The sequence below is a fragment of the Alosa alosa genome, chromosome 1 (genome assembly GCF_017589495.1).
Source record: "Alosa alosa isolate M-15738 ecotype Scorff River chromosome 1, AALO_Geno_1.1, whole genome shotgun sequence".
Taxonomy (NCBI): domain Eukaryota; kingdom Metazoa; phylum Chordata; class Actinopteri; order Clupeiformes; family Clupeidae; genus Alosa; species Alosa alosa.
This window is the reverse complement of record NC_063189.1, coordinates 1,022,248-1,035,452: the sequence shown is the minus strand read 5'-3', so window position 1 is coordinate 1,035,452 and position 13,205 is coordinate 1,022,248. Positions and strand designations below refer to the sequence as shown.

The 13,205-nt window shown below is 42.3% G+C and overlaps 1 protein-coding gene across 1 annotated transcript in view; it reads right to left on the bottom strand.

Moving 5' to 3' along the window:
• Window positions 1-9,402, bottom strand: part of LOC125302825 — a 43,108-nt gene extending 33,706 nt beyond the window's left edge. The window contains exons 1-2 of the mRNA XM_048256147.1: window positions 9,098-9,402; window positions 985-1,540 (exon numbers count right to left, since the gene is read on the bottom strand). Coding sequence (XP_048112104.1) covers window positions 985-1,540; window positions 9,098-9,320 — 779 coding nt within the window. The 5' untranslated portion in view covers window positions 9,321-9,402. The remainder of the gene's footprint in view (window positions 1-984; window positions 1,541-9,097) is intronic.
• Between the last annotated feature and the right edge of the window lie 3,803 nt (window positions 9,403-13,205).

Here is a 13,205-nt window from a genome sequence, read left to right as displayed (position 1 = left end):
GTCTGAACCCGACCCGAGCCCGACGCAGATGATGCCTCAGTTATTCCCATGCTAGTGATTAAACGCTCACGTTTGTGGATAGCCTGTCTTTTTAGCCCATTAAACGGAACACACAACAAATGGAATTCTAATTGTCTACAGAATCAGATGAGCGTGCACGCACGCACGCAGGTCACACACAGCGCACATTAACACAAGAGGCCCAAGCAAGCATAGCCTATTGAAATAGAATTCTAGTCTTACCATTGATGAAAAGTCTTGAAATGAACTGCAACAGTCTTTGAAACTACAGTGCCTCTGTCACGATCCATATGCAGCATCGACGTTAATTGGTGCAACTCGAGGAAATCCTCATCCAGTTGAACGAGACGACCTTATAGCCTACCGGAAGCCTATGCCTTTACCACAGTATGCAACGCAAATAATCTTAAAATCTCCTGATAGGCTAACAACTTTTTTTAACGTCACCCAAGAAATGCTGCCTGAAATGCACATGCGTTGTCACGGCTACAAACAAATCTTGCACACAGGAAGAAAGCTGTTAGGTCTTTTTTTACATTTTACTTTTTTCTCAAAAAACAAACGTTTGCATGTAAAGCAGACCTGTTGGTTACCCAACATAATAAGCAATTTTAAATGTAAAGCTTCCAATGCATATCCGAACCCGAACCGAACCCGACTATAATTTCTAAATATTTGTTCGAACCCGACCCAACCCGTCGGGACCCGTCGGGCTCGGGTCGTGTAGCCACACTCTAGTGTGTGTGTGTGTTTGTGTATGTAGGTGTGGTTGTGTGTCTGTGTGTGTGTGTGTGTGCGTGCATGCATGTGTGTGTGTGTGTATATGTGTGTGTGTGTGCGCGCATATGTGTGTGTGTGTGTGTGCATGTGTTTCTGTGTGTGTGTGTGTGTGTGTGCGCACGCGCATATGTGTGTGTGTGTGTGTGTGCGCGCATGCATGTGTGTGTGTGTGTGTGTGTGTACCTCAGATAGGTGTGTAGTGTCCACTCCAGCACTGTGAACGTCTGGTCTGCGTTCAGGTTCTTCTGCAGCAGCAGTTCCAGCTGGCCGACTGTGTGGGTGTGGTACCTGGCAATCACAGTGCCAAGCAGCCCCGCCTCCTTGAGCACAGGAGCCAATCGCAGCAGCTCCCCCTGCACCACTTCCTGCACCTGCCTCAGGTACGCGCTGGGCTGGGGGGGCTGCTGCGTAGCACTGACCTCTGCTGGCAGAGAGGGGAAGTGCAGCTCCACAGACTGCTGCACCCGCTGCTGGAACTGACCAAGCCAGGGCTGTGGGTATCTGCCTGCCCTGCTGCCCTGACCTGGGGCAGGAACAGGGTTCTTCTGCCTCCAGGCCTCCAGCAGGCTACCAGGGTTCTGCTCTGGGGATCCACTGGCTCCGTCCATCAGAACCTGCTCCAACTTCTCCATGACGGTGACACCCAGCTCCTCGGGGTCAGACTCCACTTCGGAACCTTCGGTTCCACCGAGCTCCGCGCACAACTGGGCCTGCTCACCAACAGGGGGCAGCACTGGGTCTGAGAAAACAGAGCGGAGACAGGGGGTGTGTGTTACAAGTCTCTGTGTGCGTGTATGTGTGTGTGTGTGTGTGTGAGTGAGTGTGTTACACTCATTAAGCAAGTCTTTCTCTCTCTTTGTGTGTGTGTGTGTTGTAGAATAGAATCTTTATTGTCATTGTACATGTACAACGAAATTTGTTTTTGTGTGTGCTAACAAAGTCTCTTTCTTAGCAAGTGTCTCTCTCTCAGTCACTCACATGCACAGTTAAGCTACAGTTAAGTCGAGCTACAGTTAAGTCGAGCTACATTTCAGTCGAGCTACAGTTAAATCGAGCTATATTTCAGTCGAGCTACAGTTAAATCGAGCTACATTTCAGTCGAGCTACTGTTAAGTGTGTGTGTGTGTGTGTGTGTGTGAGACAGCGTGTGTGTGTGAGAGAGACAGTGGGCCAAATGTACGTACATTTGCGAACATAGCGCTATCAGCGCCATGGACACGCCGCAGATTGCGAACGCTGTCAGACCCAAGTTTCCGTCGTATTTATCAAACTTTCAATCCAAAGTGTAAACTGCGCCTTTCTCTGCCTTTCTCCGCCCATAAACGCAATTTACGAACGTCCACAACTGAACGGCAGAGCCGTTGAATAAAGTTAACTGATGACAACATTACAAAAGAATCAAATGTTTAGCAATCTTGAAATACATGATAAGATGTCAACAAGCAGAGAGATAATGAAGATCAGTAGTTCTTCTCAAACTACTTGTGCATGTAGGCTATGGAAGATTGGTCAAATCTAGCAAGTAGGAAAGTTTAAGTGAATGACGTGAAAGTGAAAGTAAGACATTCGAAAGGCCAACGAAAGTTAAGGTTGCTTTTGATAGTAATACTTAAAAAAACTGGTGTTCTAAATAACGATTCTGTTCTCTTATTGATGCATTGAACTGCAATTTGGATTAACACCTGCTTTTACAAGGCAGAAGTATTTAGGCGCAGAATAGACATGCGCTTTCATGAGCAGTCTTTGTACATACCACGGAATACATAATTAGGCGCTCTTTAAGCATTCCCTTCCGTCTCTTTACGCTAAACTCTCCTCTCATATGCATGACACGAAAAACGCAATGTGCCCTTTTCAGCTCCCGCGACAGGCAGTTTGCTCTTTAACATTTTTGCGGCCTGTTTGTATGGCAAGCCATTAGAGCATTTATTCTGATATCTTGATATCAAGCATAATTGTCATGTACATGTAAGCCATTTTTGTCAACTAGTTAACTAGTGAGCCATTTTTGTGTGAACTAGTTAACTAGTGAGGGCCAAAATATGCACACTAGTTAACTAGTGGGAGCCAAAAGGCTCACTAGTTAACTAGTGAACACATTTTAGCTTCACTAGTTAACTAGTAAAGGCCAAAATGCATACCAGTCAGCTAGTTGAAGGCTTTTGGGTCTCACTAGTTAACTAGTGACAGCCAAAAATGTGCACATGTTTACTAGTGAAGGCAAAACACCTCACTAGTTAACTAGTTGGAGTAGGTCAATGTCACTAGTTAACTAGTGAACCATAAATGGCTTACTAGCTAGCTAGGTGATGGCAGTAGGCTCACTAGTTAACTAGTTGATGCATCATTTGTCCAAAGTAGTTAACTAGTGAGGTCATAAATGTATACTAGTAAACTAGTTTAAGACAAAATTCACACTAGTCAACTAGTGGCGCAGAATTCAAATTAGGAGGTGGAGAATTCTGGAAATTGAGGCTTTCTATTGGCTCCCTATGTCCAAATAGAACATGACAACCAATCACAGTGCAGAATTTCACGAAATCCCACCCACAACATTTGCATGTGGCACACAAGTAACATGCTGGCCAAAGATACTCTAGCTAGTAAACTAGTGGCTTCAGTGTGACACTTACATGTAAACTAGTGAAGGCAGAACTGCTCACTAGTTAACTAGTGAAGACACAAATGCCCACTAGTTAACTAGTAAGGTCTAAAAAGTGTCACTAGTTTACTAGTGTGCACCAAAACACCCACTAGTGAACTAGTGATGACAATTTCCATTCGACTAGTTAACTAGTGAGGTGCAAAAAGTGTCACTAGTTTACTAGTGTGCCCCAAAATGCCCACTAGTTAACTAGTGAAGGCCATTTCAGCCCCACTAGTTAACTAGTGAGATGTCAAAATGGTCACTTGTTAACATGTAAAGGCTAAAATACCCACTAGTTTACTAGTGAGGGTGTTGTGGGCCTTACTAGTTAACTAGTGGCATGCATATTTTGTTCACTAGTTAACTAGTTACACCTAAAAACACAAACAAGCTGACCGTTTTTGTCCACTCGTTAACTAGTGGAACAATTTAAGTCTCACTAGTTTGCATGTGTGGCAGTGAAGCAGCTCGCTAGTTAACTAGTGCGCAGAAGACACACACTAGTGGCTGTTTTTGGAGCTATCTAGTTCACTAGTAATGCAAAAGGTACTCTTACTAGTTAACTAGTGACAAATTGGCCTTCACTAGTTAACTAGTTGACATGTTTGGCCTTACTAGTTCACTAGTAATGGAACAGGACATGCTCACTAGTTAACTAGTGAGCATATCTGAATTATAATGCCTTTCACTAGCTTATAGAGGGCATTTTGAGCCTTACATGTTGGCTAGTGAGGACAAAACACTGTCCATAATGAACTAGCAGGAGAAAAATGCCCCTCACACTAGTAAACTAGTGGAATTTGAATAAATACACAAACGGCTGGCATTTTGTGCAACTAGTTAACTAGTGGGACGTAACATTGGCCACTAGTTAACTAGTGCTCAATGTCGCACTTGCATGCAAATGAAGAAGGCGGAACAAGGATTTTGACTGGTCCATTTAGGACTCAGAAATCTAGAAAACATGGCTGACTTCGTCCAGGCTGTTCTAAGAGCAAACTTTTATAAACTAAGATCGTTTGAGCATTAAAATATGTTTTGATAACATGTCTAGTGACAAAGTTGTGGTGTATTGCTGTAATATTCGTTCAGTTAATGTCTACAATCTTTAGTTTTTCAGTTATTAGTCTGAAAATCGCGCTAAAACTGGAGGCATTTGTATATGGTTGCCTAGCAACAAAACGTTTCAGTAACATGAACATTGATGATAGCATTGCTGATGTGGCAAGACTAGCTCAAGTGGTTAAGCAGCAGGACATCATGTGGGAGACCAGCACGGTGCGATTTGTAGGGGGGGATGGTTAGGATTCCCCCCCCTCTGGTTTTCCTATCCCTACCTCTGCTAAATTATTTTTATCGTCGGGGGGGACAACATTTATCCCCCTCTGCCCCTCATATTGATTAATGCTACTTCATATAAGTAAAGCGCTGCAACGTGAGAACAGTCTAGTAGGCTAGCCTACATAATAATCTGACATCAGAAACGCACCGTCACCGTCAGCACTAATGCTGCTGACACAGTGGCTGCGTGATAACTTAATTTGGCCTTGATCGTGCAAGACATTTCAGAATGTCGAGTGTGTAATCCATCATAAATGGCTAGGGTCAATGGAAAAGTTAGCTGGACAAATGAAAGAAAACGAGAAGGATTCAGTGAAGCATAATAATGTTTTAGAACCTTCAAAATTAGAAAACTGATGCAACTGAAATGGAGGACAACTGCACGTATAGTAGAACGTAGGCCTATTGTCCGAAGGAACTTACATTAAATGAGGAGATATTTGCTGAATGTCACAAAAAGTGTTACAGAAATTGCTTGGCATCGCTTATTCAATGGCTCTTTACAGAAACACCTGTAGTTTGCGGAGGACGAACGAGAAAGCACTCGTTTGATAAATCAGCCAGTAGTAGACAAATAACTTTTAGAAATAATCTGTACTGCAAAAACGAATGTTGGTGGGTATTTAAACCATCTAGCGGGTGTTTTAACAGCTGCAATAAATAGAAGCTTCATGGTCTTTATGTTCTGGTTCGTAAATTATTTTCATAAAACTTCAAGTTGCCCTATAACTTTACTCTCCAAACTGTTCACTGCACTGTAGGCAATTAACTGACAGTATGATAGGCTATTTATTTTCTACAATAAACACATTTTATTTTTCAACTTATATACAATATTACGCACTTGGCAATATTACGCACTTGGCTACTGAACGCAAATCAGCAGGAGAGAGAATGCACGTAGCCTACGCAGCGTGTAGCGCAATGTGTAGGCCATTTGGTTACCAACTAACACTGTTAGCCAATTCACTAACTTAAGACTTCAGTGCCATCATATGCAACGTTTTTTTACAGAACAAATAAAGAAAGGATGGAGGCAGCAAAAGTAGAGGAGTCATTTCAGATGGGGCAAGAACAAGGTGAATTTGTATGCTTGTCAAAACGTAGTCCTACCCTGCATTAGAGGAGCTGATCATCATACCAAGCACACTCGCTGTTTAAAGTCATACACCACGGTAAACTAAAATTAAAATGTTACAAAGGTGGCAAAAACAATATAGGGTATTATTAGCCATGACATTACTAGGCTATGAATTTCTTTTTTTGGGGGGGGGTTTATAAACTTATTCAAAATCATCGCCCCCTCTGGTTTTTACACAAATCGCACCCTGGAGACCAGGGTTCAATTCCTTAGAAGTGCATGAAGTTTTTTTCTTGATCGTTGAGCTTTTAATTACTTTTGAAACCATGTGCAGTTAATGTGTACAATCTTTTGTTTTTCAGTTATTAATCAGAAAAGCGTGACTGAATGGATACATTTATGTCTGTGGTTGCCTAGCAACAATAAACAAAGAATAATATTAAAATCGATCCCTTGAATCTTCGGTGTGGATCACTAAGATCACTAATAATAACCCTGTTATTATTAAAAACCATTTTGACAGAATATGAGATACTGCATACTGCAGGCTCTCCTTTACTATCTATAGCCTACTGAAGTACCATTGCAGAGCAGTGTGTCACTTTAGCCACTAGGGGCACCCATCAGGACCTGATCGCGAGGCTATGAACAGTAAATTTACATTTAGACTGGGTGGAATTCTTACATAATACCCAATAGGAGTCTTCTACCCACCCTCTCATTAGAATTTGCATAATGGCCGTTTCAGGCACTAGTTAACTAGTGAGCTACTTCACTGCCACACATGCAAACTAGTGAGACTTCAATTGTTCCACTAGTTAACTAGTGGACAAAAACGGTCAGCTTGTTTGTGTTTTTAGGTGTAACTAGTTAACTACTGAACAAAATATACATGCCACTAGTTAACTAGTAAGGCCCACAACACCCTCACTAGTAAACTAGTGGGTATTTTGGCCTTTACATGTTAACAAGTGACAATTTTGGCATCTCACTAGTTAACTAGTGGGGCTGAAATGGCCTTCACTAGTTAACTAGTGGGCATTTTGGGGCACACTAGTAAACTAGTGATACTTTTGCACCTCACTAGTTAACTAGTCGAATGGAAATTGCCATCACTAGTTCACTAGTGGGTGTTTTGGTGCACACTAGTAAACTCGTGACACTTTTTAGACCTCACTAGTTAACTAGTGGGCATTTGTGTCTTCACTAGTTAACTAGTGAGCAGTTCTGCCTTCACTAGTTTACATGTAAGTGTCACATTGAAGCCACTAGTTTACTAGCTAGAGTACCTTTGGCCAGCATGTTAACTTGTGTGCCACATGCAAATGTGGGTGGGATTTTTAGATAGATAGATAGATAGATAGATAGATAGATAGATATATACTTTATTGATCCCCAGGGAGTCCCCAATTCAAGCACTTTTAATTCTTTAATTCTTTTAACTCTTTTAATCACTTTTAATTCTGCGCCACTAGCTGCCTAGTGTGAATTTAGGCTTCAACTAGTTTACTAGTATACATTTATGACCTCACTAGTTAACTAGTTTGGACAAAGGATGCATCAACTAGTTAACTAGTGAGCCTACTGCCATCACCTAGCTAGCTAGTAAGCCATTTATGGTTCACTAGTTAACTAGTGACATTGACCTACTCCAACTAGTTAACTAGTGACATTGACCTACTGCAACTAGTTAACTAGTGAGGAGTTTTGCCTTCACTAGTAAACATGTGCACATTTTAATGTAATGTAAACATCTACTCTCATAGCAACACTTACAACAAGTCTTACTGATCCTAGCACTCACCAGCCGTTTTAAACTGACAAGTAACTGCTAAAAACAGCACTCACCGACGCACTTATTCTTACTGTACTCTAATGTTTTTTTGAAACTGTCCTAAAATTGTGAGAATTGTTCTAAAACTTACTGTTTACCATGTTGTTAGTCGCTTTGGTTAAAAAGCGTCAGCCAAATGTAATGTAATTTTAGCTGTCACTAGTTAACTAGTGAGACCGAAAAGCCTTCAACTAGCTGACTGGTATGCATTTTGGCCTTTACTAGTTAACTAGTGGACATTTCTGGCTCTCACTAGTTAACTAGTGAAGCTAATATGTGTTCACTAGTTAACTAGTGGGCATTTATGCTGTCACTAGTTAACTAGTGTGCACAAACATGGCTCACTAGTTAACTAGTTGACCAAAATGGCTTGCATGTTGGCCTGATATCAAGATATCAGAATAAATGCCCAAGCGGCTGGCCAAATTACATAGAAGTTAACAAGTGGGAATTTGACATTCTGTAGTCAGCTAGTAAACATTTTTGTACCTTACTAGTTGACTAGTAAAATATAGAAGTCTTTGAACTAGTTAACTAGTGCACATTTCAGTGTCCACTAGTTAACTAGTGAACATGCTGAGCATTACTAGTTAACTAGTAAGATATGAAACATTTGAACTAGTTAGCTAGAGAAAAATGTGGGCCTTACTAGTTAACTAGTGAGCATTTTGGCTGTCACTAGTTAACTAGTTCACACAGAAATGGCTCACTAGTTAACTAGTGGACAGAAATGGCTTGCATGTACATGACAATTATGCCTGTGAGTAAGTGAGAGGGAACTTCCAGGAGAATGAAACAGTGTTGGTCTCAGTCACTTTTAGAGACTTTTAGAATCCAATCAATAATCTCTAACTGACTTTATTAATGTTGGTCTCCAATCAATAATCTCTAACTGGCTAATATCCCATGGCTGGACACAACAAGCCTGATATTAACCTCTGGCTAACACACACACACACACACACACACACACACACACACACACACACATGTAATACACAAACAGACATGCACACACTCTCCTCAAGCACTGCAAGTGAAAGTAAACAGCTAGTTGACACACACACACATGAACACAGCACATATATTATATTAACCTCTGGCTAACATGACACTTAAATTCCCCCGCATACATAAAACAAACACACACACACACAACATACATTCAGTACAGTACACACACACACACACATATACATGTTACAGACACACGGCACACATACAGCACGCACACACACAACCCCCAGCATGTACACACACACACACACACACACACACACACACACCCCCCAGCATGTACACACACACACAGACGCACACACACACACACACAACCCCCAGCATGTACACATGCGCGTGCGCAGGCAGACACACACACACAGTAGGAGCTGACCATGGCTTGTCCGGCTGCTGAGCGTCCTCAGTAGGAAGCTGTCCTGTCCGTCCTCTGACCACTTCCTCCTGAGGCTGAGAAACGAGCCCAACGAGCGTCTCTTCTTCTTCTCCTCCTCTCCTCCCTCTATTCTCTTCTTCTCCTTCTCCTCGCCTCCCTCTATTCTCTTCTTCTCCTTCTTCTCCTCGCCTCCCTCACTTATTCTCTTCTTCCTCAGAGACATCAATCCCTCGTTCTTTTCCTGCCTTGTCTGAAGGAGTAGTAGCCAGGTGCTCAGGATCACACACACACACACTCACACACACACACACCCTCACACAGATCTGTTGTGGCTGTCTCACCTTCAGGTGTGTGTGTGTGGCTCTGGTATCTGCCCCCAGATGTAAACAGACAGGTATGCACACGCACACGCACACAAAGGAGGTGACTGTCTAACAAGTCGGTGCGCTTCAGTCACGGCACACTTATGTGTGTGTGTGTGTGTGTGTGGATCAGTCGCTTACAGAACCAGATTTTCTGGATTTTTTAACCACAGCCGTTATCAATGCAGACATCAGAGTGTGTGCATGGTGTGTGTGTGTGTTTGTGTATTGGAGGTGTGTGTGTGTGTTTGTTGTTTGTATGTGCGTGGTGTGTGTTTGTGTATTTGTGTGATTGTGTATGCACATGGTGTGTGTGTGTGTGTATCCGCGTGGTGTGTGTGCGTGGTGTGTGTGTATGTGCGTGGTGTGTGTGTGTGTGTATGCGCGTGGTGTGTGTGTGAGAGAGAGACCAGGGGCCTATTGCACAAAACTAGGATAAGGGATTAAGTCAGGATATCTTGGTTATCCTGGCTCAATTTATCCGTGATCCAGTTGCACAAAAGCGGGATAGGGGGCAGCAGGATATGTTATGGTATAAGTCACCATGGCGATTTATTCTGTGGAGCTAGCCTGCTCCAGACCAGGCTAAGTTCCAGGATCTATTTAATCTCATCCCTTATCTCAGTCAGTCATCACAAACGGAAACCAATAGTTATTCCACTGCCCACTAAACATTGTCATCACATATACCTAGACCCACGGTCATTATTTAAATGTTTGTGATCATTAATTAACTTTTACATACCGACCTGTCATGCGACAATGTGACGTCACGGGAGTGCCTAACCATTTTGCGCGTGGTGGTCGCGGAACTAGTTGCAATATTCTCCTTAACAGAGGTGTTGCTGTTTGTTGCTGTTGTGAGAAGGCTATCGCTACCTACTTCACACCGTAGAAGAAGCAATGAAGCCGCTCTAGTTGCCATGGTGAATCAGTGAATCTGTGATCGGTGGTGGGGTCTATTTGAGGGAGCCGTGAGCGCGCACTTATCCAGGATAGGTTTCACCTGGCTTGATGAATCCGTGTCTGCTCATCCTGACTTGCTCGTTGTGCAACCAGTTAAGCCTGTATGCTCTTGTTTTGGATTCATTGAGCGCAGCTCAGTAACTTATCCCGGATGTCTTAATTCTGCTTTTGTGCAACGGACCCCAGGGCCTGTGTTGTTTGAGGAGGTGTGTGTTTGTATGTGTGTGTGTGCACGTGGTGTGTTTGTGTGTGTATGCGCGTGGTGTGTATGCGCGTGATGTGTGTGTGGATGCTCGTGGTGTGTGTATGTGCGTGGTGTGTGTGTGTATGCGTGTGGTGTGTGTGTGTATGTGCGTGGTGTGTGTGTGTATGCGTGGTGTGTGTGTGTATGTGCGTGGTGTGTGTGTGTGTGTGTATGCGCATGGTGTGTGTGTATGCGCATGGTGTGTGTGTATGTGTGTGTATGCGCGTGGTGTGTGTATGTGCGCGTGGTGTGAGTGTGTGTATGTGCGTTTACCATCGTACAGTTACTACTACATTACAACCAGGGTTCTAAATTAACATCCGCCAACCTGCCAAATGCGGGTTAAAATTAATTTTGGCGGGTGTTAATAAAAACTTACTAGCTAGTTTGGCCGGTGATGCATGAGGCATTACATGCATGATACATAAGGCTCTGTTCTCGGTCATATATCCCCCTGACAGTACTTCCTACATTTCCCATGACCACTGTGCCGTAATGCTACGTGATGACGTTTAATACGCCCATTGGCTGCGCTCAGTTTGCAGTGAAACCAGCGCGAGAGGAAGCTGGTCATGCTGGTGTGACCAGCCTGTCTTGTGGGATACAGCTGGTGCAAGATGGTCATGCTGGTGACCAGCATGTCAAGCTGGTCATGCTGGTTTGCTAGAATGACCAGCATAAGCTGGCATGGCCAGTTAAACCAGCAGTGTAGACCAGCAACACCAGCTAAAATGACCAGCTTGAGGTGGTACGACAAGAAAAAACAGCTGAATTACCATCATAAGCTGGGTGAACCAGCTGAAGGTATGTTTTCGCAAGAGTTTTGCTGGTCTGGCAGGTCAACCATCATAGGGTGGTCAAACAAGCTGGTTAACAAGCTGGTCAACCAGCAAACCACCTTTAGCTGGTCAGGCTGTTTTTTTCAGCAGGGAAGTAAAAAGTACATAACAAATGTACATAACACAATTACATAACACATTTACATAACACATTTACATAACATATTACGAAATATCAACGCATTGTGTTTACCTTTTTCCTTTGTGGGGCGCTGATCTAGATAGATAGATAGATACAGTAGATAGATAGATACAATAGATACAGTAGATAGATAGATACAGTAGATAGATAGATACTTTATTGATCTCCAAGGGGAAATTCAAGATGTCATGTAACGGAGGCCGCAAAACCTGAAGCAGCAAGATTGTTTATTTTATTGTCTATGTAGTTAGTTGAAGATGGACCGTGAGGAGCTTGTAGATGAAAATTTTCAGTTTTAAGAAGTTGCCTGATCAGTGGTGACCACCACACGCATCACGCACTGTGCATAGGGCACTAAGAGACAGAGGAGGGACGAACATTTAGCCAATAAATAGTAGCTGTACTGCAAATTGTTTTTCACTCTTGTTAGAGAAAGTAACATGCACCAACATGTTACATAAAGATGATACTTTTCAGGTCCACTCTATAAAGATCCAAGTTGAACGTAGGCCCTATGCTACTCCATTTACAGTTTTTCTCAGTCGCTTTGGTGCTATTCTCAGATCAGAATGAAAATTCTCATAACTATTAGTTCAACCTCCACAACATTTAGTCATTTGTGCACATCATAGTAGCAACTTCTCTTTCCTCTGAACAAATTGCAAATGCTTTTGAACATGTATCAGTTGCTTTGTCATGTCAGTCAAAATGAACTATACTTATGGATGCTGAATAGTCGTTCCCAATACAACTAATAGTCTTCATTTCATTGCTTGAAACATTAATACATACAAAATTGGTGAACTAGTTATCAAATTCTGTCACAATGCTGTAGAATTGCAAAGAGCATATACAGTAAAACTGTGAAACGTACATATTCAGTGTCTTGTACTCACTTACTCCCCTAACTACAGCAATGTGTAACTTTACTGTAATTTTCAAATGGCTGTACAAGTACTGTATAGTGCTGTCTTGAGCATTTTCAGGTAGTGTCACCGAGTTCTGACCTTTTTTTGCATGGGAAAACACTGAGAGAATAAACCGTCATAATGAAAACATGACAAAGCCATCTTGTTCATAAACAATGGTGTCAAGACTTCTCATTTTGATGACACTGGCAGTTTCATTGACATAAATACTTGCTTTTGAGGAATGGACTATCCATTTTGAGCAAGTGACATGCTTTTGCAGGTTATCCACTAGGTTTTGCAGTTTGCACTAATTGTTTTGAGAAATGCACTAACTGCTGTGCAAATGTTAATTGTGATGTGAGAAAAGCACCAAAGCAAAGTCAAAGTTAAAGTCTGCTTTATTGTCAATTTCTTCACATGTCAAGACTTTGAGATCGAAATTACGTTTCCCACTATCCCACGGTGGGATATTTTACCAATTAAGTCCACAGACAAACATAACATTCAAGTAAACAATATAAAAAGTAAATAAGAAGGCACATACAATGAAGAAATAAGAGCAGCAAAATTTGGGTTGAAATTGTGCAATTGTGCATAGACAGTCAATATAGTGCAAAAGTCAGGCCAATAAATGGCTGAGGTAG